This window comes from Leptopilina heterotoma, unplaced genomic scaffold (genome assembly GCF_015476425.1).
Source record: "Leptopilina heterotoma isolate Lh14 unplaced genomic scaffold, ASM1547642v1 Lhet_114, whole genome shotgun sequence".
NCBI lineage: Eukaryota > Metazoa > Arthropoda > Insecta > Hymenoptera > Figitidae > Leptopilina > Leptopilina heterotoma.
This window is the reverse complement of record NW_025110833.1, coordinates 5,855,478-5,882,680: the sequence shown is the minus strand read 5'-3', so window position 1 is coordinate 5,882,680 and position 27,203 is coordinate 5,855,478. Positions and strand designations below refer to the sequence as shown.

Sequence of the window (27,203 nt, the reverse complement as noted above, 5' to 3'; positions counted from 1 at the left end):
AATCTTTAACTATTAATTAATTGCCAAAAATTTATAAATTTAAAAATGTCATCCGATGACGTCGAGACTTTGAAACAAATAAAGAAAACGTGTAGAACAAGATTGACTAAATTTAAAACTTTTCTTGAAAAATATGTCGGAACTCAAAATAAAGATAGTGTATCGATCGAAGAGTTTCGGGTGCGTTTAAGTAAAATCGAAGAAGTATGGAAAGAATTTGACAAAGCGCAAACAGCCGTTGAATTAATGTTCCCTGCACAGGATCTTGACCCTGAACGAACAGAGTTTGAAGAATATTACTATAAATATGTATCCTTAGGAAATAAATTTCTTAATCAAAAAACATCTCAAGTTTCTGGCATCGAACAAAACCGAAATGAAGCGCAATCAGCGCGTATTGCTCAATTAGAATCAGAAATCATTGCTCAGCGTGAAGCAGAACTCGCGTCCTTGAGGGAAATGGCTTCGTCGCGCGGAACAATGGTCAGTGAAAGATCGCGTAATTTATTTCCCTTGCCTAAATTGGAGTTGCCCACTTTTTCCGGTGCATACGACGAATGGTTAGCTTTTAGAGACGCGTTCACAGCAGTAATTCATGACGACGATTCAATTCCTACTATTCAAAAATTGAGATATTTACGTTCGTTCGTGAAAAATGATGCAGCGCGAATTATAGAGAATTTGGAGACTACCGAGAATAACTACGCAGTAGCTTGGACTCTGATGAAAGATAGATTTGACAATAGTAGAATTATTATTCAGAATCACATGCAAGCTCTTTTTGACTTGCCGGGGGTCTCAAGAGACTCGTCCTCGAGTATGAGAAAATTGCTCGACGATGCTCTGAGACATATTCGCGCTTTATCGGTTCTTGATCAGCCAACTGATAAATGGGATACTCCGTTAGTTTTCTTGGTGACCTCCAAATTGGATAGAGATACCCGGAAGGAGTGGGAGAGGTCCATAGTGGGATCAAAAATGCCAACCTTTAACGAATTAAAAAAATTTTTAAGTCAAAAATGTCAAATTTTAGAGACAGTTAATTTTAATTCAGATAGAAATAAAACAAACGATTCTAATTCAAGGTCATTGGGAAAAACAGTACAGACAAACAGGGGTGCAAATTTAAAATCATTATTGAACGTACAATCTAATTTTACATGTCCAGTGTGTAACGGAAATCATAATGTGCCATTTTGTGAGGAATTTAAGAAAATGCAAACCGTGGAACGATCGGCATGTGTGAAAAAACTAGGATTATGTTACAATTGTTTAAAAAAAAATCATTTAGTGGGAGATTGTAGGTCGGGTAATTGCACTATTTGTAGAAAACGTCATCACACCTTACTTCATATTGAATCGAGAGTATACACTGTTACCGATGAAAATAAACAATCAAATAATAGATCGAGTATTACTAATTTACATATTTATGACGCATCAAAGGTATTGTTGTCTACAGCAATGGTAGATATTTTCGACGATGATAATTGTAAATATTCGTGTAGAATACTTTTGGATAGTGGCTCGCAGCCAAATATTGTATCGCGAGAGTTAGCAAGCCGATTAAATTGTAAAAAACGGAAAATAAATTTAGCAGTGGAAGTTGTTAATAACATAGAAACTTCATGTTCGGAATGGATTAGTTTGAGATTAAAATCTAAATGTTCTAATTATTCGACAGTGTTAAGCTTCTTGATTCTGCCTCACATCACAGGAGATGTTCCTGCCAATATTGTTGAGAGAAATTCATTATCTATACCAGAGGACATTTGCTTAGCGGATCCAGATTTTCATCATCCCAAGAGAGTTGATGCTTTGATCGGTGCTGAGGTGTTCTACGATTTGCTGCTAAATGGAAGAATGAAACTGAAAAATCCGGGACTGGGACTGCAGAATACTAAATTAGGCTGGGTAGTCTCAGGGAAGCTAGGAGGAACATGGAATCAGGAAAAAGTACACTGTCATTTGGTCCGAGGAGGTCTACACGAAAAGGTAGAAAAATTTTGGGAATTAGAAGAGGTCTAAGTTATGAGATGGCAAGGAAAAGGTTTTTCATGTTGGAGAGACGATTGGAAAAGAATCCTGATTTAAAATTGGAGTATCATAAATTCATGTCATCATATCTGGAGTTGAATCACATGGAGCCGTCAGGAAGTGGACCAAATGAGGGGTACTATCTACCTCATCATGCGGTAGTAAAAAAATCCAGTCTAACAACAAAGCTGCGTGTGGTCTTCGACGCATCTGCAAAATCAACAACTGGATTATCCCTCAATGATACCTTGAGAATTGGACCAACCATTCAAGATGGAATTTTTGAATTAATACTCCGATTCAGATGTTATAGGATAGTTCTCTCTGCAGACATCGAAAAGATGTACAGACAGTTCTGGATAGATCCGGAAGACAGGAAGTTCCAGAAAATTCTGTGGAGATGGAATCAGTCTCAACCGTTGCGAACGTTCCAGCTGAAAACGGTCACATATGGAACAGCATGTGCTCCTTTCATGGCGACGCGATGTCTTAAACAGCTAGCTCATGAAGAAAGGACCTCGTATCCGTTGGCAGCAAAGGCAATTGAAGAGGATATGTACGTGGACGATTTGTTGACTGGTACCAATTCTGTCGAGGAAGCTAAGAGATTGCGAGATGATATCATAACAATCACAAATCGAGCGGGACTCACTATGTGCAAATGGCTTTCGAATCATTCAGCCATCATGATGGATCTACCGGACAAATCTGGAACCACGATGATCAGTCTGGATCCGGAGAAGATCACTAGAACGCTGGGCGTTGGCTGGAGTGCCAACGAGGATACGTTAATCTTTGAAGTGAGTCAGGGACCGGTGATCGAACAATGGACTAAACGCAATATATTATCAAGAATTGCCCAATTGTTTGATCCGTTGGGTTTGGTGTCACCGATCGTAGTATTGGCCAAGATCATCTTACAGGATCTCTGGAGATCACAACTTGGATGGGACGACGGAGTTCCTGAAAATATAAGAAAAATGTGGGTGGATTATCATGCTCAACTGCCAGTGCTGAATGGATGGAGCATTGATCGTCATATGTTGATGCCGGAAGCTACAAACATCCAACTGCACGGCTTCTCCGACGCTAGCATGAAAGCATACGGAGCATGCATTTATTTACGAGTAGCTACGAAAGAGGAAATCAAAACGACCTTGGTGTGTGCTAAGTCCAGAGTAGCTCCAATAAAGGCTGTGACGTTGCCCAGGTTGGAGTTGTGTGGCGCTCTGTTGCTCGCGAGGCTCTACAGGATGGTGGGAACTGCCATAGATCTAAATCTCGATTCCATTCATTTTTGGTGCGATTCTACCATCGTCTTGGCTTGGCTTCAATCACCGGAACAAAAAAGAGAGATTTTTGTATCCAATAGGATTTCCGAGATTAAAGAACTTACAGCTGCTGGAAAATGGTCACATGTACCCACTAAGCAAAACCCTGCGGACTTGGTCTCGAGAGGTGTATTGCCATCAACCTTCTTGCTGAACGAATTATGGAAGGAGGGACCAGAGTGGCTGAAGAAGAATGAAGATCATTGGCCTGAATATCGAAGAGAAAAAATAATGGAAGCAGATTCTGCAGAGAACGTAGTAACACTCACAGTGATTACGAAAAAAAATTCTGATCTTTGGGAAAGATTTTCATCCATGAAAGCATTGAGGAGATTTTTCGCTTGGTCGTTTCGGTTCAAGGAAAATGCAAGCAAACTAAGTCATCGAGATGGTCCTCTCACTGCCACCGAATTGAAAATTGCAGAAGATCGGATTATGCAATTGGTACAACGCGAAGAATTTGAAGAGGAAATAAAAAATGCACACGCAGGGAAGGAAATTTCGAAATCATCGACCTTGAACAGATTGTCTCCCATATATGTTGCTGGAATGTTGAGAGTGGGGGGCAGAATTGAGAATGCTGCCATTAACGACAACAAAAAACATCCAATTGTCTTGCCGAAAAAACATATTGTAACGCGTTTATTGATTAGAGAATATCACGAAAAAAATTTACATTCTGGGGTTAATACCACACTGTACGCACTGAGATCTAAATATTGGATAATTGACGGTAGATCGTTGGTCAGGAACGTATTGCATTCATGCATCAGATGTTTTCGGGTAAAACCAAGAGAACCATTTTACAAAATGGGCAATCTTCCTAGAGTTAGATTAACGGCAGCTCGACCTTTTGAGAATGTGGGAATTGATTTCTGTGGGCCATTTTTTATAAAAGAAAAGGTGCATAGAAACAGAGGTAAAGTGAAGGTGTATATAGCAGTCTTTGTTTGTCTGTCGATCAAAGCGGTACATTTGGAGTTGGTGGGCGATCTGACATCCGATTCATTCATTGGTTGCTTGAGACGTTTTTTCGCGCGGAGGGGAGTTTCAAGGTCGATATATTCCGATAACGGAACTAACTTTGTCGGCGCGAATAATCAATTAAGGGAGTTATATGACTTGCTCAATTCAAAAAAATGCGATGATGAAACTCGCAAATTTGCAGCGGAAAGGGGAGTCGATTGGCATTTTTCTCCACCGAGGACACCGCATTTTGGAGGAATCTGGGAGGCGGCCGTGAAATCGGTGAAGCATCATGCCCATCGAGTCCTACGAGACACTTTGTTTAGTTATGAGAGTTTAAATACTTTTTTGACGGAAATCGAGTCAATTTTGAATTCGCGACCATTGACTCCAATGTCGTCTGACCCAAATGACCTTGACGCGTTAACGCCGGGCCATTTCCTGATAGGAACCTCGTTTGCGGATTTGCCATCGCTTGATTATTCGGCTACAAAGGTAAATGTTTTGACGTCATGGCAACATTTGCAAAAATTGCGCCAAGATCTCTGGAAACGGTGGTATGTTGAATACTTGAGTGAACTCAATGTAAGGAGTAAATGGTTTCAAGGTAGTGCAGATATTGTAAGGGTAGATTCTATGGTTGTATTACGAGATAATAATTTGCCACCACTGCAATGGTTGTTAGGAAGAGTGATTGAAACGCATGCAGGAGATGATGGCATAATACGTGTTGTTTCGGTAAAGACGAAAAATGGCATCTGCAAGCGAGGAGTAAAAAGAGTATCGCCGTTACCCTTAGACTGTGATTAAAGTATGTTAATTGATTAATCAAGGCGGGCGGCATGTCGCTACGCGATTGTGTTCGACGAATTTTAATTTGAATGAGTGGGGAGAATTTTGGTAAACGACGACGATAGGAAGGTGCGATAGGCCCCGACGAGTAGTCGTCAAGCAAACATAAATTATAGAAACGATTTTGTAATCTTTTATATATTCAATTTTAATTAGTTTAATAAAGGCCTTTATGTATGTAATTTGGAATATTTATTGTTTTATCAAGACGCCTTAAAGTAGTGAAATTTATTTAAAAAGAGAGACTTTACGGCAGAACAAATATTAATATTAAATAATTATAGAAATATTATTAAATGCATTTCTCTAATTACAATTAAAAAAATGAATTTTCCGTAATTATATGAAAAATAATTCTCAATTTATGTGTTCGCCGCGGTATATCTTCTTTTACTGCTGAATAATAATTTCTCTATTTTTTGCAATCCCTTTTTCTTAATCAGCATTATTCCGCATTATCTGATCTTTTTCTAAAGCCGAAGAGCTCTTCATTTTCCTGACTAATCCCTGCTGTATTTTATAAAATGATCCTGTAATTCGTATCTCTCTCTCTCTCTTTTTTTTTATCTACCCTCTCGAATTATTTGCCTCCTACAATTCCTCCCCACACTGTTTCCATATTTATAGTCAAGTTTGATGACTTTACTATAATAAAACATATTCCTCTATTCAGAAAACTTTTTTTATTTCCCTTCTAGAAGATTAATTTCAGTTCTTACAAAAGTTACCCTTATACATATTAAAATAAAATTCTTCTCTTTTTCTCTCGGAAAAGAAATTCATGCAACGTACAAATTAATTATTGTTCAGACTTGTGCTCAAGTTTTTTCGTTGGGTTTTTATTGTTCAGACGCAAAAAAAACTTGAGAGTAACAATTTTGTGCTTTTTTTGACACTATTGAATGTTTAAATATTTTTATAAATATTTAAATGATATTTAATTAATTAAATAATAATCTATGTTAATAATCGTTGTATTCCGGTAATCTGTTCGCAGTTTGAAGTTAGTTGTTGTTTGCTTTTTTTGTTTGTTAACTTCTTTTATAATTTTTCTTTTCAAATATTTTCAATTTTAAAATTAATGTATTGAAAATCATCGAAATGTTCCAAAGAATTTTATCAAAAAAATATGATAATAATAGAATTCCTTCGAAGAATTTCATTATTTAGGAAAATAATTGAATTCTTGCGAAGAATAAATTTTCTATTTATTTATTTTCTTTATTTTAGAATTTTTCTTTATTTTATTCTATTTATAAAAACAAATGAATTGTTCCGAAGAATTTTAAAAAGTTTTAGAAAATAAATTAATTTTATGTAGGTAAATATTTGAAAATTTAAATTCATTCGAGGAATTCTATTAAAATTCTTTTGAAAAAAATTAAATTTCTGTAAAGGATTTTACTATTTATAAAAATAATTGAATTATTGTGAAGAATTTTACTATTTTTAAAAATAATTGAAATGTTTCGAAAAATTTATTAAAAATTTTAGGAAATTATTCAATTGTTATGAAGGATTTTATAGAAATATTTGAAAATAATGAAATTTTTTCGCAAAATCAAATTAAAGTTGTTTCGAAAATAATTGAATTTCTTTAAAGAATTTTATGAAAATTGAATTCTTTCAATTTTTTTTTTTTTTGACAAATATATTTAAAAATTGAATTGAAAGTAATTTAATTTTCATATAGAATTTTTTTTCAAATATTTTGAGGATAATTGAATTATTTTTAGAGAATTTTAAATTCTTGTTGAAATTGAATTTTATGAAAATTTTTGAAAATATTTAATTTCTTTCGTGTAATTTTATTTTTAAATTGGATTAAAAATAATTTAATTTCTGCAAAGAATTTTAGTATTTATAAAAATAGTGCAATTATTTCGAAGAATTTATTAAAATTTTAGGAAAATAACTGAATTTTTTGGAAATATTTTTAAATATTTTAATTCATCCGAGGAATTCAATTAAAATTGTTTTGTAATTAATTAAATTCCTGCAAAGAAATTTTACTATTTATAAAAATAATTGAATTTTTGCGAAGAATTTTATTATTTATAAAAATAATTGAATTGTTTCGAAGGATTTATTAAAATTTTAGAAAATAATTGAATTTATTTGAAATTTATTAAATATTTTTTTAGAAATTCAATTCTTTCGAGGAATTCAATTAGAATTGTTTTGAAAATAATTATTTTAGATAATTGAATTGTTTTGAAAATTTTTATAACGAATTAAAAAAAAAATTTAATTTTTAACAATAAAATGTTCTTTCCAAATTTATTTTATTGCATTTATTTGTTAAAATTGTAATTAATTGGAAGAATTTAATTTAAAATATATTTTTTTCAACTTTTAGTAATTTCTAAGGTTTAAATAAATTACAAATAATAGTTAATAATAATGATAATAATATTAATAATATTAAGTTTGAAAGAAATAGTTAAGAATAGTAAAATAGTAAATAATAATAGTAATAATAATACCAATAAGAATAAAAATAGGAATAAAAATAAAAATATGAATAGGAATAGGAATAAAAATAGGAATAGGAATAGGAATAGGAATAAAATTAGGAATAGAAATACGAATAAAATTTGGAATAGAAATAGGATAAGCACACGTGCGGTATTTGGGAAAATAAGAGAAAAAAGAAAAATGTCTAAAGTAAATACAGTGTTAAAAGAAAGTTGCGCATTGTTAGAGTCTAGTAATGAATGAAGGAGAAGAAGAAAAAGAAGAAGGAAGCTAAGTCCTGAGATAGTGTAAGAGTTAGGAAGACTGAGACAAAAGGGTTGAAAATGCACAGGAGGGGAATTGAAGGGAAGAGATTATCAAGTATTTAGGTAACTCAGTTTAAGAAGGTACTGAAGGAGAATGAAAGGGAAGATACAAGCTTTTGATTTAGTATTTGAAAGAGGGTTGGACACTTGAAACAGAAAGAGAAAATTATGCTAAATTATGCAAGTATAAATTAAAAAAGTATTCCACTTTATTACAATAGAATATTAAAAATTTATTTGACTGTATAAACTTTTTTTTTATTGTTTCCATTATTCTTGTATAATAACTTCCATTATAGAGGATATTTATTGTATTTATTTGCAAATGTAAATATTAATAATATAATATTATCGTATAAATAATAAATTTATAAATAATAAATTAATATTAACCATTAATATTATAAATATTATTTTTATAAATAAATATTAATAATAACATTATTATTTTTCAAATTTTTATTTAAAATAAAAATATTTAAGTGTTTTTCTATTTCTAATATTAATTAAAATTTTTAAGTGTAAATATTTAAATATTCAAATATTTTCAATATAAATTTAAGGAGAAGATATTTAATTTTAATATTAATTTTGAGTGAAAAAAAAATATTTTTTTAATTTTGAATGTTAATTTTAAATTAAAATATAAAGCTAATAAGCTTTATATTTTCATTTAAAATTAACATTCAAAATTAAAAAAATATTTTTTTTATAATTAGCATAATAAAATACAGAAATAAGTATAAAATTTAATTTTGGTTTATTTAGTAGTAATTATAAAAAAGTATTTAAAAAAGACAATTGAACGACATACGACAATATGGTCTGGGAAAATGTGTGTATTTATTTTTTCATCGATTTTGACAGTAAATATAAAAGCAAGGATATAAACATGATGATTGTCAGTAGCAGTTGTTTTTTATTGATGAATATATAATTGAAGGTATGTTAATGTGGATTTAATTTGGTTTTAACTTTTATTTACATTTTACTACTGGCAATAACAATACTATTATTCATCAAAGTGTCTTTAATGTATGGACGTTTATTGTACACATAACCTTATAATACTAACATTAATTTTTTGTATTAACAAACAAAAAATGAAAAATTAATCATTTATTTTTATATTTATTTATTTATATACATTCCTCTCACAATCAGTATCATAATAGTAAAAAATCTATGAATTTTTTTGAATCTATGATTCTTTATAAATTAGATTTAATATACTTGAGAATTTTTTTAGTCATGTCTGACCGTCTATGGTTTCTACTACTTCAAAATTGACTCTTGACAAGATCTGTTTTATTCACTTTTAATTATTACTTAATTTTTATTAATTCCAAATTAGATAATAATTTTTCAGTATAAAATTATCGCGATGATATTCTCTGAAAAATTTTTTAGAAATTTTTAATAATTAAAAACTTTTTATTTTTTGAAAATTAAAAGTTTCATTCAAATTATTAAAAATTAAAAATTTTATATAAAAAATGTTTGTAAATTAAAAATTGAAAATTTCTTATAAAGTCGAACAAAATAAAATCTAATAACTAGAAGAAGGTATTCGTTGAAATTATTTGGCACAGTTTTAAGTAGAAATTAGGTATTTGTCATTTTTAGAAATAGTTTCGCATAGAATTTCTGTAAAACATTCGAAATATTTGCCACAGAATATCGAAATTTCAATACAGAATGAAAAATAAGAGTAAAAAAGAAAAAAAAAGAAAAATAATAATATAGAATAAGAAAAGAAGGTAAAAAATTAAAAAACAAAAGAAAATAATAATAAAGATAAATAAATGTTATATTACTAGTAATATTTTCTTTCTCTTAAAATAATTTTAATTAAATATTAATAAATGTCAATAAATATAAAAATATAAATTAAACTTGGAGATTAACGATCACATCGAATCAAATTGCCATATGGAATTAAATGAAAATTTTTAACAAAAATTTTTGCAGTAATTAAAAAAATTGTCAAGCAGTATTTTGTAAATAATTTGAAAATTAAAATTAGTTAAACAAATGAATTTGAATATACAAAAATTGAATATCAATGGTATTTTTTAGCATTTTTAGCCAAAAACGAAAGATTTTTTTTTTTTTTGGAAAAAATGCTTCAAAATATTCTTCGCCGAAATTCAATTATATTCAGGAACTTTAATAAAATTCATTGCAAAATAAAATTATTTTCATAAATAACAATATTCACCATAAGAATTCAATTATTTTAAAAATTCGGAAAAAGATCGGAACGACAAATTTTCAGATGTTTAATATTATTTATTCTTTTTAAAAATATTTTTACTGGTAAAAGAAATTTTAATAATTTTTTTCATTTATGTATTTTTTATTTGTATTGTTTATTTTGTAAAACATTTTTCGTTTTGTTTATGTAATTTCATTTAATAATTGTTTATAATAAAATTTTAGTTTCTGATGAGGACGGCTGTTCCGTTGAAACGTAAAATAAAAAAAAAATATAAAATTTGTTATATTTTTTTTCAACCTGACTCGGAGTGATCGATAATTTCAACTTTATTATTATTTTAAAAATTAATTAAATTTTTCACAGAAATTCAATTATTTTCAAAAAATTAAAAAAAAATTGTCAACAATTCAATTATCTTCGACAAAGTTCAATTATTTTGAGAAATTTGAATAAAATTAATTGCAAAATTTAATTATTTTCATAAATAATTGTATTCATCACAAGAATTCAAATATTTTCAAAAATTTTAATAAAAATCATGTCAAAATTTCAATTATTTTCAAAAAATTTTCTTACTTTGATGGTTTTCAATATTCTACTATTTGAATAAAATTTTCCGAAAGAATTCAATTATTAAACAAAAGTTTTTAAAAAATTCTACACAAACTTTCAATTATTTAAAATAGAATTTGCATAAATTTTTTCGCAAAAATCAATTGTTTTAAAATTTGTCGTTAAATTCTTCGCAGTAATTCAATTATTTTCAAAAGTAATAAAATTCATTGCAAAATTTCAATTATTTTCAAAAATTTTTCTTTTTTACTAAACTTGATTATAAATAACAAATATTTTGAAAATTAGTACCCTAAAAATGGACCTTAAAAAAAATTATTTTAGACCTTGAAGAGTCCTTAAATTGTTTTTTAAAGTATCGCTGGACACCCTGTTATATGATTAGAGATTACAATTTATAAACAATTTATTAATTTTTTTAAAAATTGTTTAAATAATAATTTAATTTTTATTTTTAATCTGTAATCATATAGAGTTTAGTAAATTGCAAAATTAGGAAAAAACTGCAACTTTCCAGGTGCATTCTGTAAAAAGTTGGTAAATAACAATAATTTGTTTAAATAATTTTCGAATAATATTTTATGACTCGTTATCAGTAAATATTGTTTTTAATTTATTGCTTAAATACTAAGTAAAGCTAAAAAAAAAAAGTTGTCAAAAATTTTCTAATCTCTTTGTTTATTTGAAAATTATATGATTTTGCAATAATCAATTGTTTAAACAAATGCAATTTCCATAAAAATATTATTAAAATACAGTATTTGTAAATTACTTTAAAAATAATTTTGTCTAATATTGAAATTATTTTCTTGATATAGTTAAAAATTATTGGTGTATACCCTCCCTTGAATCAGAACGCAATTATTTCTTTTAATGAAATATACAAATTTTTTTTTTGACATTAAAATAGGAAATTAAATATAAAAATCCAATGCAGGAGAAATTCACATCGAGCAATGGAATTAAATATGAAAATTTAAAATCCTTTTTCCAGTATTTAGAAAGATGCCTAATCAGTTTCTTAAATATATAAACTCTTTGTTTGTTCAATTCTGATTTAATCAGAACAGATATATAGTTGTTTCTTCGACTGAAATACAAATTTTTTTTTCGCTATTAGAGAAAAAAGAAGGAAATATAAAAAAAACATATAAAGAGGGGAGAAAATAATTTGTCCACTTTGAATCAGGATAAATCGTATGAAATGCCATTATATGCCTTGAAGAATAACATTTCCCTTCTTTTTGTCTGTCAGAGAGAGAGAGAGAGAGGGAGAGAAAAACATCCCCAAAATTCTTGAGACTATAAGAGGATGGCGCATAAAAGGATCTCATTCACGCAACAATGTTCCTACTACTTTTGACGCAAACTCCTTCTTATAACAAGAAAAAGCACGATTTGTCTGCTTCTCCTTTTTTCTTGCCACTTTTATATGTATATAGACACTTTTTCTCCCTCTCTCTCTCTCTCTCTCTTTGTCTCTCTTTCTGACTCGTTTTCTCTTTCTTTCTCGCTTTCTCTCTCTCTCTTTCTGGTTCGCTTTTTCTCTGTCTCTCTTTCTCCCTTTGGCTAGTCAGAGGGTTGAGAAAGAGAGAGAACGAGAGCTCTCTCTCTTTTTCCTCATGTGATGCGCTATCGGGTCCGCCACTGACGACGCCGACATTATCGATTGGGGTAGCGTCTCTGGCAGTGCGCGCGAGCCCGCTGGCGAGTGCCTCCGTCTCACTCGAATATCCAGGCGGTAACAGGTGTTGGCATTGCATTGGCCTGCATTGCCTCTCTCTCTCGTGTGTAATCGATGATGGCGGGCGGCTCAAGTCGCCTTTGAGCGAGCGAGGTGACCGTCTCGGCGCAGACGCTGCTCGTGTTGCGGATGCGTAGGCGCCCCAGTGTGGCGGGTTGCACTTTCCACAGGGGCCGACAGTCGCACCCCAGCCACACCCGATACAAGCCATGTAGTCGGTTTACCCTCCCGCATACGGCGGACAATTGTTGCTTCTGCGCCCACAGGTGGTACTCGCTTCTTCTTCTTCTTCTTCTTCTTCTGCAACTACTTCTTCTTCTTCCTCTTCTTCTTCTCCTCCTCTTCTTTACTCATTCTTCTTCTATTCCCTCTTTTTTCCAATTCTCCCTCAATTTCTCCTCGCATTTCTCTTTACAATTCCCATCTGCGAACGCTCTTTTTCTCTCTCTCTCTCTCTTCCTACTTTTGGCCTCACTCTCATTTCGAACCGAGAAGTTCGAATATCAAAATCGAATTGATATTGTAAAAAAAAAAGTGCTAGTGGTGATTGATAGTGTTGACAATACTCTTAACAAAGAGTTGTGTGGTTGGATCGCGTAAAAAAAAGGGGTGCGTACAGTAATCTAGTGTTGCGGAAGTAACGGACGTCTCGCCTCCTCCGGCCGCTGAAGTCGCGTTATCGACCGCGTTTAACGCGACGCGCGGACCTGTTGTCCAACTTGTTGCTCGTCCTGCGGGCGTCCTCCGATTTCTCTTTCGCATTCTATATATATATAGAAGTGGTGTGTGGCCCCTCTCAAAGGAAACCGCGAATATTTCCCGGGCAACTTTACGGGATTCTTCGGTTTATATATATAGGATCTTACGACGAGCCGGAAGATAATCCAGAGTATTTTAACGGTGAATGAGGAAAACTGAGGATTAAATATTGCCAAATTCTTCCAATTGGAGGACTTTTTTCATTTCTTCACTTTGAAGAAAAGGTGATTTTTAAGAAGAGGCAGTGAAGAAAGGTGTAAATAACCAAGGAAGTGAAGAAAGAGGTGAAAAAATAGAGGGAGTGAAGAAAAGAGAAAGTAAAAAGTAGGAGAAAATATAAGAGAAGAAAGAGAAGTAAAAATTACAAGGAGTAAAAATAAAAATACAAGAAGTAAAAATTAGAAGAAGCAAAAAATACAAGAAGTAAAAAAGTAGAAGGAGTAAAAATACAAAGAGTAAAAATTAGAGGGAGTAAAATACAAGGAATAAAAGTAAAAGGAGTAAAAAATACAAGAAGTAAAAATTAGAGGAAGTAACAAACACAAAGAGTAAAAATTAGAAGGAAAAAATAGAAGAAGTAAAAATTAGAGGAAGTAAAAAATACAAAGAGTAAAAATTAGAAGGAAAAAATAAAAAAAAAATACAAACAGTTAAAAAGTAAGAGTAAAAATAGAAACAGTAATAAATAGAAAGAGTAACAAATAGAAAGAGTAAACAATAGAGAGAGTTAAAAATAGAAAGAGTAAACACAAGTACATTTGAAGTAAATATTAAGAAACATTAAAAAACCGCAATAACACCAAAAATCGTTATAAACAATAAACGAAGACCAGTAAAAAAAGAAATAAAACAAAACAAAAGCAAAGAAAACATAAAGAAATAAACATAAGAAACAAAAAAAAAAGCAAACGGAAAATAGACAAAGAACAAGAAAAGAAGAAACAAAAAGTAAAGAAAGAAAATCAAAGGAGAAAAAATTTGAAGAAAGAACCACAAGGATCGCAAGGAAGAAAGAGATAAACAAAGAAAAAAAGAAAAAAATAGAGAAAATCTTGGAGAAGAAATAGAAAATAAACAAGAAAGCGAAGAAGAAATAAAAAAAGAATAAAAAGAGAAAGAATAGGAAATAAACGAAGAGAAGAAAAAAAGATAAGAAGAAGAAAAACATAAAGGAAGGAAGAGACGAAGGAAAAAAAAGACTAAGGAAAAAAAGACTAAAGAGAAGAAAAAATAAAGAGGAGACAGGAAGAAACAAAAAATAAACAAACAAGACCAAAGAAGAAGACAAAAAGGAAAAACAAAAGAGAAACAAGGGACAAACAGAGAAAAGAAGAGAAAAATTATTGAAAAGGAAATAAATATAAAAAAATAATAATTCTTAAATAAATTTAAAACTGTGAGCCTTAAAAAACAAAACTAAATTGAAACTCAACTAGCCTTATAGAGAAAACAACAAAATAAAATAATTTTTAAAAAGAAAAAACTTTTAAGGAAATTAGAAAAATTATCTTTTTTCTAACGCCTGAAGAGATAGACGAGAAAAAACATTAAAAAAATACTGTTAAAAGAAAAAAATATAAAAATAAACAGAGACAACAACAAAGAAAAATTCTTTCAATTGAAAAAACAACTAAAATTAAAAGAATACACAGGAAAAAAAAATTTTTCCAAAAAAATTACAAAGAACCAGTAAAGAAAGAATTCAATTTTAAAAATAGAAATTGAATTAATAAGCAAAAAAAATGGGTTGATTTTAAGGCACAAATTACTTTTCATCTGTAAGTGCTTTAAAAAACTATTATTTTTTTTTGACGAAAAAGAAAAGGAAAGACAAACAGGAAATAAGTCATAAAAATTAACACAAGAAAGAAAAATTAATTTGAAATTTTAAAAAAAGAAAAATAAGGAAACTTTTCTTCTCTTATTTAATAAAATAAAATAAATAAATAAGAAACAAAAAGAATAAAGGAATAAAGAATCTAAAGTAAACAAAAGTAAATAAGAAATAAAACTCAAGAAAAAACAAAAGTAAAAAAAGAAATAAAACTCAAGACAAAATAAAAGTAAATAAGAAATAAAACTAGAGTAAAAACGTTAATAAAAAAAAGTAAATAAAAATAAAACTAAAATCAAAGGAATAAAAGTCAATATAAAAAGTAAAAGTAAGTCAACAGAAAAAATTAATTGGAAATTAAAATAAAGAAGAAACAAAAATAAAGAAAAAGAAAACATCAGTTTGCAATTAAAATAAAAAAAAATAAAAATAGAGAAAAAATTAATTCGAAATTAAAATAAAGGGGAAGTAAAAATAAGAAAGAAATTAAAATCTTAAGAAACACAAATAAATTTGAAGTAAAAATTAAGGAAAGGAAAAAATTATTTCGAAATTAAAATAAAAAAAAAGAAACAAAAATAAACACGAAATAAAAATAAAGAAAATTAAAAACTTAATTCGAAATTGAATAAAATAAAAAATAAAAATAAAGAAAACGAAAAACTTAAGGACAAAAAATAATAAATAAGAAGGAAAATTAAATTTAAAAAAATTTAATTAAAAAACAAAAATAAAGGAAAACTAAAAATAAATAAGAAATAAATAAAGGAAAAATAAATAAATAAAGGGAAGAAAATTTGAAGAAAAAGAAGAAAGCACAAGATAAAGGAGAAAAGTAAAAAGAAGAAAGAAAAAAGAAAAAGGACAAAAAAGAAATCCGACGCGAAAAAGGCGACGAGATAAAAGGATTCGAAGGAAATGAGGACGATGAGAAAAACCGTAAGGATCGCTTAAGCCTCATCCTCGCGTGCAAATGAGAGGGAGAGAGACGCCAAGACTTTGATACATATATATACATATGTACACAATACTTACACATATAAAAAAAAATTTCTAGATAAGAGGATATAATTTAAGATTTTATTAGTCTAGATATATGTCTCTGTTTATGTCGCTCGTACATGAGAAGTACAATTTTGCACATATATATACAATTACATAAGAAAATCTTCCACCCACTAAAATACAACGAAACCGTAATTCAACACAAGGTAAAATAGCGAGAGAAACAAAAAAAGAGAGAGAGAGAGAGAGAAAGAAAATTCTAAACTTCCAACTTGTTAACTAATTCTGCAAACTTTAAAACTACAAAAAAAACATTAGAAAAATATTTTTCCTTTTATCGTTTTATTCAACGATAGAAACAAAATAAAAAAAAACAACAAACAAAATAAAGACAAACAAAAAAAAAACAACAGTTTCGTAAAATCGAATAAATTCCCCAAGACTCCAGAGAGTGACTCTCTCTTTTTCGTGCGGCAAAAAACGAAAACAGGACCAGATACAAGAACAACAACAACAACAACAAAAAGAACCAAAATTCTCAGAATAAAATAGGAATAAGACTGACGCTTAAAAAAGCGATTGTGACACGTTTTGAAGAAAAAAAGTGTGTGTTGCTGTGTGTTTTTTCCAAAAAAAAAAAAATTTTTCTAATTTCTAATTTTTTTAATGTTTGATGCGAAGAAGAAAAAAATTTTCATTCCCATTTCCTCGTAGTTATGCGAATATGTGTAAATAAAGAAAAGGAAATTTGGGTGAAAAAAAAATTGTGAAGTGAATTTTCGGTTCTTTTTTTCTTCTCCTACCTTTTTTGACAAAAAAAAAAAAAAAAAAGAAGAAGAAAAAGAAGACAAAAAAAAAGGGAAAAGGAGGGAAAAATTACGGGAAAAAAAAATTAGTTATTCAAAATGCCACGTTGTTACATGGTGAAGAAGGCTTTATGCAACAAGTATATAAACAGCGTCGCCAGAGGATTCGAGAATCGGCCTCGAGGAAGAAGCACACCATCCCCAACCAATGTCTCTCCCCTGGAAGACAATCCTTATCCTGTTGCACTTCAAGGTACGGGAAACAATAATTCATTGTCTTTCGATTTTTAGTAACAAGATGATCATAATGATTTGTGACTTTACTTTATATAAGGTAGATACAACAAAATCTCTTGGATTTTAGAGTAATGTTTTTCTTTCTATCTTATTTTTTGGGGGGATAATGGAAATTTATCATTTTTCTCGAGACGAAATATTTTTTTTATTTTCTTTTTCCTTTTTTTTATTGTTCCCCTTTTTCTTTTTTCCCTTTTATTATTTTATGCTATTTTTCTTTTTTCCTCTTTTCCTTTTTTTCCTTTTTTCATTTTTTTGCTTCTATTTCTTTTTTTCCCTTTTTTCTTGCTTTGCTTCTTTTTTCTTTTTTCTCCTTTTTCTCCTTGTCCTTTTCTTCCTTTTTTCCCTTTTGTTATGTTTTGCTTCTTTTTATTAAAAGATTTAAAAGATTCAAAAATTTTTGAATTTAAAATTTAAAAGTATAAAAAACAGAAGTAAATAAAGAGAAAAAGTAAAAAATAGAGGGAGTAAAAAATACAAAGAGTTAAAATTAAAAGTATTCAAAAATAGAGGGGGTTAAAATAGAATGAGTGAAAATTAGATGGAATTAAAAATACAAAAAGCGAAAATTAGAGGAAGTAAAAAATACAAGGAGTTAAAATAGACGGAGTAAAAAAAATGCGGAGTAAAAAAATGCAGAGTAAAAAAATACGGAGTTTAAAATATGCCGACTAAAAAATAGAGGGAGTTAAAAATACAAGAAGTAAAAATATAGCGACTTAAAAATAGAAGGAGTAAAAAACGGAGTTAAAAATAGGCCGACTAAAAAATAGAGGAAGTAAAAAATAGAAAAAGTAAAAAATAGGGGGAGTTAAAAATACAAGAAGTAAAAAATTATAGGGAGTCAAAAATACAAGGAGTAAAAAAATACGGAGTTAAAAATAGGCCGACTAAAAAATAGAGGAAGTAAAAAATAGAAAAAGTGAAAAATAGAGGGAGTTAAAAATTCCTAGAAGTAAAAAATTAGGAGTAAAAAATGCAAGGAGTAAAAATATAGGAACTTTTAATAAAAGAAGTAAAAAATAAACTCTAAAAAAGTAAAAAATAGTGGGAGTAAAAAACAGAAGAGGTAAAAATAGAGGGAGTAAAAAATAGGCCGACCGAAAAAATAGAAGGAGTAAACAACAGGCGCAGTAAAAATAGAGAGAGAGAGCAAAATATATACGAAGTAAAAAAGTAAACCGAGTAAAAAATAGAGGTAGTGAAAAATAGTTGGAAAAAAATACAATTTCTAGAAAATAAGAGTAAAAAATTACTGGAGAAAAAATAGCAAAAAAAAAAAATTGAAGGTGAAAAAAATAGCAGGAAAAATTGAAGAAGGTAAAAATAGCAGAAAAATTGAGAGAGAAAAAAATTAGCAGAAGAAATTAGCAGAAAAAATTAGCAAAAAAAAATAGCAGAAAAATTGAGGGAAAAAAAATTAGCAGAAGAAATTAGCAGAAAAAATTAGCAAAAAAAAAATAGCAGAAAAAAAGCAGAAAAAATAGCAGAAAAATTGAAACAGGAAAAAATTGAAGGAGAAAAAAAGACAGAAAAGAAGTTGTTCGATGAAAGTAAAAGGAAAAGTAGATTGGGTCAATTTTTCAAAATTAACTTCAATGTATATAGTTATATTGGAGAAAAATATAATATGTCCCTTAGGGAAAGGAGAAAAAAGAGCGAGGAGGGTATAACACGTTAGAATGTATCATCGTACATTATTAAGGATCACGTTTTGTTTACATACCTAAGGAATCCCCTAATCTTCAATGATAAGTCTGACATGTTTTCCTTCCCCCTACAACGTCACTTATATATAACAACTTGACACCTCGAAAATTGTCTCAGGAATAAAAAAAAAAAAAAAAAAGAGGGAGAGATAAAAATCATTGTCAAATCTAATTTTTGTTTCCATGATATAAATATGCTCAATTATTTATTCAAAAAGGGGAGAGGAGGGAATTTTTTTTTATTCAATGAATTTTTGATGTAATGATTATTTTTTTAATCTATCAAAATGTAAATTAGTATTTTTATAGCACATATTTTTATTATTTTTTTAATATTATTAAATATCAGAACGATAGTATTTTTATTCTTCTATTTTTTTGTTATTTATTTATATTATTATTAAGTATCAAAATGTAGTATTTTTATTTTTATAGTATTTTGTATTTATTAACTATGAAAATGATAGTATTTTTATTTTTATAGTATTTTGTATTTTTTAACTAATGTTTTAATATTTAATTACTTATGTTATTTAATGGTTAATTATTAATATTATTTAATATTTATTTAGAAATATTATTTAATATTTATTTACAAATATTATTTAATTATTTATTTACAAATATTATTTGATATTTATTTACAAATATTATTTAATATTTATTTACAAATATTTTTTAATATTAAATTGTTATTAAATACCATTTAGGATTAACGCAGTAATAGTAATAATAATAGTTAATATTTATTTATTGAATAATAATTATTACCACGCGTTATCGTAGTTTCCAGCCTAGCCACGGTAATTGGAAATTAATAATGTTTTCTCATTCGTAATTAGTTTGCAAAAAATAATATTATATAGAGTTAAGGGCATTTGAACCTTGATGACGTTACAGATTGTGCAAAGCATGTGTGACGTCATCAAGGTTCAAATGCCCTTAAAGAGTTTGAAAAACGAGGTAAATAGCTAAAAGGCTAGTATAATTTAAATACAAACGTTTTCTTTTTTTTTTAAAGTCAACACACAGAACATTGACTTCGTCTTGAATTAGCTTTGTTAAGTAGACGTCAAAGCAATTTAAAATTTGCTATCTACTTTTATGATGAATAAAATAAAGAAATTTTCTTTTAAAAATAGAATCATGATCAATTTCATTTAACGACTTAAACTATACAGGAATAGAAAAGAACTTCCTGTCAGTTTATTAATTTATTTTTCCCTTCTTCTTCTACTTCTTCTTCATTCTATTTTTCTTCTTCTTTTTCATTTTCTTTGTATTTTTTTTCTTTTTTCTTTTTATTTTTTTTTCATCTTAAGAATAAAAATTTAAAAATTTCAACAAAGGAGAATATTTTATTCTATTTTATGTTAAAAAATAGTCAAAGTTAATTAAATAAAATTAATTAATCAACTAATTACTTGAATTACCATTAAGAATAATTAAAGTTAAAGAAAATCTGAAAAATGCTTTTTATAAATTTTTACTAATTAAAATTTATTTATTTATTTAAAATTAAAAATAATAGCAGAATTTAATTTTAAGAAGGCAATTTCGAGTCATAAAGAAAAAGATTTTTTTTTATTTGATTTGAAAGTAAAAAAATTAAAATAAGCAAAAAAAAAAAACTCCAATGAAAAACAAAACTAAAGAAAAATCGAAACCTTAAAAAAAAACAAAATTTAATATGAAAAGAAAAATAAAGAAAAAAGAAAAGTGAAGAAGAAGAAAAAAATAAAGGAAAAACAAAAATAGACAAGATATAAAAATAAAGGAAAAAGAAAAATTCATTCGAAATTTGAATAAAGAAGAAACAGAAGTAAACAAGAAATAAAAATATAGAAGAGAAAAAAAATGTATTCAAAATTTAAATAAAGAAGAAAGAAAAAAAAGAAAAGAAGAAAATTAATTAGAAATTTAAATAAAATACAAAAAAAATACAAAAATACAAAAAAAATACAAAAATTAAAATAAAAAAAAATTAGGCAAAAAAATAAATTCGAAATTCAATAAAATTAAGAGAAAATCAAAAATAAAGGAAAAACAAAATCAAAGAAAAATCAAAAGATTTTTCTTTAATTTTGTTTTTTCTTCATTTTCGTTAGATTTTTGCTAAATTAATTCGAAATTCAATAGAATGAAGAGAAAAACAAAAATAAACAAAAAATAAAAATATAGAAGAAAGAAAAATTATTCAAAATTTTAAAAAAGAAGAAAGAAAAAAAATGAGAAGAAGAAAATTAATTCGAAATTTAAATAAGGAAAATACAAAAATTGAAAAAGAAATAAAAATAAGGGAATAAAATAAATTCGAAATTTAATAAAATTAAGAGAAAAACAAAAATAAAAGAAAAAGAAAATTAAACAATAATTAAAAGATTTTCCTTTATTTTTGTTAGATTTTTGTTAAATAAATTCAAAATTCAATAAAATTAAGAGAAAAAGAAAAATAAAGGAAAAACGAAATGGATTTATTCAAAATTTTAATAAAGAAGAAACAAAAAATGAAAATATAGAAAAAAGAAAAATTTATTCAAAATTTGAATAAAGAAGAAATAAAAATATAGAAAAAAAAATTTATTCAAAATTTAAATAAAAAAGAAAGAAAAATAACAAAGAATTAAAAATAAAGAAAAGAGGAAAATTAATTATAAATTTAATAAAATTAAGAGAAAAACAAAAATAAAGAAAAAACAAAATTAAAGGAAAATCGTTCGATTTTTTTTTTAATTTTGTTTTTTCTTTATTTTTGTTAGATTTTTGTTAAAGAAATTATAAATTCAATAAAATTAAAAAAAAATGAATTTATTTATTCGTAATTTGAATAAAGAAGAAATAAAAATATTGAAGAGAGAAAAATTTATTCAAAATTTAAATAAAGAAAAAAGAAAAATAAACAAGAAATGAAAAATAAAGAAAAGAAAAAAATTAATTCGCAATTTAAATTAAGAAAATACAAAAATGAAAATAGAAAAAAATATGGGAAAAAAGTAAATTCGAAAATCAATAAAATTAAGAGAAAAACAAAAATAAAGGAAAAACAAAATTTATTTATTCGAAATTAGAATAAAGAAAAAATAAAAATTATAGAAGAGAGAAAAATGTATTCAAAATTTAAATAAAGAAGAAAGAAAAATAAACAAGAAATAAAAATAAAGAAAAGAAGAAAATTAATTCGAAATTCAATAAAATTAAGAGAAAAACAAAAATAAAAGAAAAACAAAATTAAAGAAAAATCTTTTGATTTTTCTATAATTTTGTTTTTCCTTTATTTTTGTTTCTCTCTGAATTTTATTTATTAATATTATTAAAAATTAAAAATTACGTAAAATAAATAAAAAGCAATAAAAGAAAAGAAATAATAATTAAAAGAAGAAATAAAAAATTTAATATAACAAAATTAAATTAAAACAAAATCATAAGTAAAATAAGAAACAAAAATAAAGAAGAAATAAAGAAGATAGAAAAAAAACGAAAATGAAGCTAAAAAAAATGTTCAAAAAAACAAAAGCAAATAAAAAGCAAATGAGCATAAAAAATAAAGGCAAAAAACAATAGTAAATAAGTTTGAAACAAAAATAGAGAAGAAACATTGAAAAAATGAAATAGAAATAAAATGAAAATACAAGAGACAAATAATAATTATAATTAAAAACTATATATTGTTAATAAATTATTAATAAATAATAATAAAAAAAAGTATTGTTGTAAAAAATATCGAAGAAAAATTTTTTCTGTAATTAAAATACAAGCAAGAAGGAAAGTGATAAAAATATCCTTCTCTGATATGAAAAAAATATTTTTCACGCTTTCTGGTAAAATATATTTCCTCTTTCTAAATTTCTTATTTATCCAGGAAAGATACACATTAAGTAATAAGCAAAGTTTACATAATTCGGTAAATGTTCACGTCCATAAAATAATGTGATTATTATTCGCAATTATAACACGCGTCTCCTTTTTTAAATATATAAATATAATAAATTATATATGAATCATTGTTATCCCTTTGTATCTCGTCAGTTCGTGATAAACAACTATTGAATATTTTGCCCCATTTCCGTTTGGCGAAGGCAGACACGGAAGTTGCTCGAGTCGTTCGAAATTTCATTTGAAAACTTTACGGCAAGGGTCTACTGAAAAATCGATGCCGCAGTCCGTGAAGGCTATATACCTTTTCTCTACTCGGCTTAATTCCCACTAGTTTAAATATACAAAAATCGTTCTCCTCTCTGCTTGCAAAAAAAATAAATAAATAAATAAAAATTGAAATTGAAAAAAGAAAACAATTTTTTTTATTAGATGAAAGAATTGTTTATATTTTCCATTTTCGAAAAAAAAATTTTTTTTCTAATTTTTTTCTATTCTTTATAATATTCTATTCAATTTTTTTTTCAAAAAATATATAGCTATAATCAAAAAAATATTTTTGAATTAAATATATTTTCTGATTGAATTCAGTCTAAATAGAAAATTTATTTTTATTGAATCAAAATTATTATGTTTGATTCAAAAATAATTTTTGGTTGACTGTATTTGATTCGAATAAATTTTTTTTTAGTGTTTAAAGTATATATGGTCTTTTTTTAATAAAAATTAATCTAATTAGTAAAATTCGGGTTATTAGACGAATTTTCCTAGTGTAGTATAGTAGTAATTGTAATATTTTACTATAGTGAGAAAATCAGTCGAATTTTGTGGAGGATTGTCTGAGAATAATGTGGGTATTTACTACTAATAACGATGAGAAGAGAAGGGAAACGTTTGTCTGACTATAATAGACTTTTACTACTTAGGGCGTGACTGAAACGATTGAAAATATTTTCTCTGAAGTTTCATCAAATTTTTTACCCTGCTACTGGAAAAAGTGCGGGGAAAATAAATTATTTGTCTGACTATAGCAATTTTTAACCACTTCTACAACTAAATCAATTTTTAAATATTCAGCCTGTCTATAGATAGTATTTACAGTCTCAACTACCTAATTAAATAATTTAAAATTACGTCCAACTGAAACCGGGTTTTTTTTCTACTATAAATTCTAAAATTGAGATAATGTCGAGAAAATAAAATCGGTCTGACTACAAATCGGTTTTACTACTTGTTTAAAAAAAAATTTTGTAATTTTATTTCATTATTTTTTTATTACTCTAGTTTATTGTATTTTAGGTTTATTAATTTATTTTTTGTATTTTATGTATATTATTTTATTTTTTGTACTTTATATCACAGTTTTTCTGCGGATATCAAATTGAGACAAAAAAAGAATAAAAATGTTGCTTCGCAACACTTTTGATTCTTTTTTTGTCTCAATTTGATATCCGCAGAAAAACTGTGATCTACTAATAATGGTAATGAATATATTGTGCTTTTTACTTTTACTACTGAAAATTTAAATGCAATTTTTAATGAAAAAACTACTTTTAAATGACTTGAAATACAATGTCTGACTATTGCTGTCTTTTACTACTGAAAAATTATTCATACTATTATTATTATTACTATTATTACTTTACTGAAAAATGTTTTTTTAAATACTTTCAAAATACTGTCTGACTATATTTTTACTTTTACTACTGAAAATGTAAATGAAATTTTTAATGAAAAAAAGCATTAAAACGACTTGAAATCAGTTGTCTGACTATATATGTTATTTACTACTGAAAATTTAGAAATTAATTAAAATAATCCTATTTTTTCGTTAAAAATTGCATTAAAATTTTTTCAGTAGTAAAAGTCAAAATATCGTCAGACTTGTAATGAGAAAAAAAATTTAATTGATTCAAATAACCGATTACATGAATTTTTTATCAAATAAATATTTACTTGGATGAAAAAACTTTTATTTAAATCAAATAAATTGAGGCCTTGGATCCAATAACTCGCCCGACGCTCGGAGACTCGCGCTAATGCCAGTCGGGTAGCAGTGAGTGGCCCAGAGGCGCTCACTGCTCACTGACTGGTAGTTGCGCGTTCCTCCGAGCGTCGGGCGAGTTATTGGATCCAAGGCCTCAATTGTATTTTAACCAATAATTTCACTATTTGAATAAATAATTAAAGTATTTAAACAAATAATTTGTGTGATTGAACTAATAGTTTTAGTATTTAAAATAAGTATAATTAATCGAAATAAAAATTTTTTAATTGGAGTAAATATTTATTTAATAGTAGACGCAAGTAATATTTGAATCAGGTACATTTTTTTTTTAGTTAAAGTTATCATGTCTGACTATATTTTGACTTTTACTACTAAAAATGTCAATGCAATTTTTAATGAAAAAAATACTTTTGAAACACCCATTGAATTGTCCTTGTTTGTTAAAATTTTTTTTTAGTATTTCCAAAATATTGTCTGACTATATATTGCCTTTTACTACTGAAAATGTAAAAGCAATTTTTAATGAAAATATTCTTTTAAAACGACTTGAAATCAGTTGTCTGACTATATCTGTCTTTTACTATTGAAAATTTAGAATTAATTAAAATAATCCTATTTTTTTATTAAAAATTGAATTAAAATTTTTTTCAGTAGTAAAAGTAAAAATATAGTCAGACGTGTACTGTAAAAAAAATGTAGAAATTATTTTATTGAAGTAAATATTTATTTGATAATAAACGCAAGTAATATGATATTTGAATGAAATATATTTTTCTTTATAGTTCACATTTCTGGCTATATTTTGACTTTTACTACTAAAAAAGTCAATGCTATTTTTAATGAAAAAATTCTGTTAAAACGATCTAAATCACATTGTCTGACTATTGCTGTCTTGTACTACTGAAATAATAATTTAATAATAAATTATTTTGTCTTCTATTATTTCGTATATTTTTAAATTTTCCCATTTACTGTCAATAAGAGTAAATTTTGGTATTTACTATTAATATCTGTTAATTTTTGAATTTTTAATTAATATAACGGTTTTGGTATTTACTATTAATAATCAGTAAATTTTGGTATTTACCATTAAAAACAGTAAATTTTTATAAAATCCCTAAAAGTGACATGTTAGATAATTTAGAAATTAATTTTCTAAAGTAAAAAAGTTTTTTTATGGAAATTGTAAAAACTTTTTAGGAATAAATAAATAAATATATTATTATTTAAAGAAATAAATTTATTATCAGAAATTAATTTTCTTCGTCAATTTTTCAGAAGCGCCACTATCGGAGGAGAAAGATGAATCGACATCCTCATGTGAAAAATCAACAAATCGTCTCGAAAGGATCCACGACGAGAATGCAATCAACCAATCAGATTCTCAGCAAAAATCGCCAAAGAGACAACATCAAAAAAACACCGAAAACCCCGTCGTCGTCGTTGTCGTCGCCGCCGCAGCCGCCGAACAACAATCGGAGAAATCGCTTGAAAATTCCATAAAAAAATCGCCTAAAAAACGTTTTCAAAGGGTACAAGACGTCATCGAGAATGTAATCGATCAATGCAATCCACCAAAATTGACAAATCTAAAATCAACGGTAATTTCATCTATTGGTAATGTATTGCAACCGACATCATCACAAACATCATCATCATCATCATCATCATCAATATCGTCTTCAAAAAATCCCGACGAAATTAGGACGGAAAATATTCTCTCCCAATATAATCAATCATCATCATCATTATTATCAATCGATGGTTGCGCCTCACGTCTCGAAATTCTCTCGCCCTACAAAACAACGGAACGTTTTCGTTCAACTTTCGAATCGGTCATCATTACAAAGGATCAAATACAGAATTCCGATCATCAAATGGGACATCACTTTGGTAATAATAATCGAATTACGGATCAAGTTCAAAGTGAATTTGTCAAGGATCGAAGGGAAAGTGGAACGAATTATGTTGAGGAGAAAATGGAAATTGGCGTCATTCGAGAGAGATCGGTAATTACCGAGGGGGAAACGAGGTTAAATCGATTGGCAAGGGAAACGGAAGTTGCGAGTGAATTTTTCCGGGATCACAGAGAGAGATCGTTGAATGTTGAGACGACGACGACAACAACAACAACAACAAGTGATGTGGCGGCGACGAGGACGACGACAACAATTGGCCTATTTAGAGATAGATCGGCGGCCGAGACGGAAGCTGCTCACGATCTATTGGAATTGTCGAGATCATTGCCGCCATTACCGCAACCAAGTGTCGCGATTGGTCCGCAAAATGTCATCGAATTGCCATCGACAGACGTTCAGGAAATGACTGTGAGTAATTTTATTTTGATAAATAAATAATAATAAATATAAAAAATAATAAATATAATAAATAATAAATATAATAAA

General features: G+C 27.4%; 3 protein-coding genes across 7 annotated transcripts in view; all 3 read left to right on the top strand.

Moving 5' to 3' along the window:
* The first annotated feature begins 45 nt into the window (after positions 1-45).
* LOC122508214 lies at positions 46-2,028 on the top strand. Its single transcript, XM_043621426.1, has 2 exons — positions 46-959; positions 1,086-2,028. Exons 1-2 carry the CDS (start codon positions 46-48, stop codon positions 2,026-2,028), a joined length of 1,857 nt encoding a protein of 618 aa, XP_043477361.1.
* Positions 2,029-2,036: 8 nt separating this feature from the next.
* On the top strand, positions 2,037-5,144 carry LOC122508206. The gene has a single exon (XM_043621414.1). It carries the CDS (start codon positions 2,037-2,039, stop codon positions 5,142-5,144), a length of 3,108 nt encoding a protein of 1,035 aa, XP_043477349.1.
* A 10,752-nt stretch (positions 5,145-15,896) lies between these two features.
* Positions 15,897-27,203, top strand: part of LOC122506720 (dual specificity protein kinase pyk3-like) — a 63,700-nt gene continuing 52,393 nt past the window's right edge. For all 5 annotated transcript variants that reach the window (XR_006302016.1, XR_006302015.1, XR_006302018.1 and 2 more), the window contains exons 1-2: positions 15,897-17,164; positions 26,077-27,125. Coding sequence is in view for 1 of the 5 variants with exons in the window: in XM_043619045.1 (XP_043474980.1) it covers positions 17,011-17,164; positions 26,077-27,125 (1,203 nt within the window). In the remaining 4 variants the exon portion in view is untranslated. The remainder of the gene's footprint in view (positions 17,165-26,076; positions 27,126-27,203) is intronic.

Coding starts and splice junctions, on each gene's coding strand:
- LOC122508214 (XM_043621426.1), top strand. CDS start 46: ATGTCATCCGATGACGTCGAGACTTTGAAACAAATAAAGAAAACGTGT. Junction 960..1,085: donor ACCCGGAAGGAGTGGGAGAG/GTCCATAGTGGG, acceptor TTCTAATTCAAG/GTCATTGGGAAAAACAGTAC.
- LOC122508206 (XM_043621414.1), top strand. CDS start 2,037: ATGGCAAGGAAAAGGTTTTTCATGTTGGAGAGACGATTGGAAAAGAAT.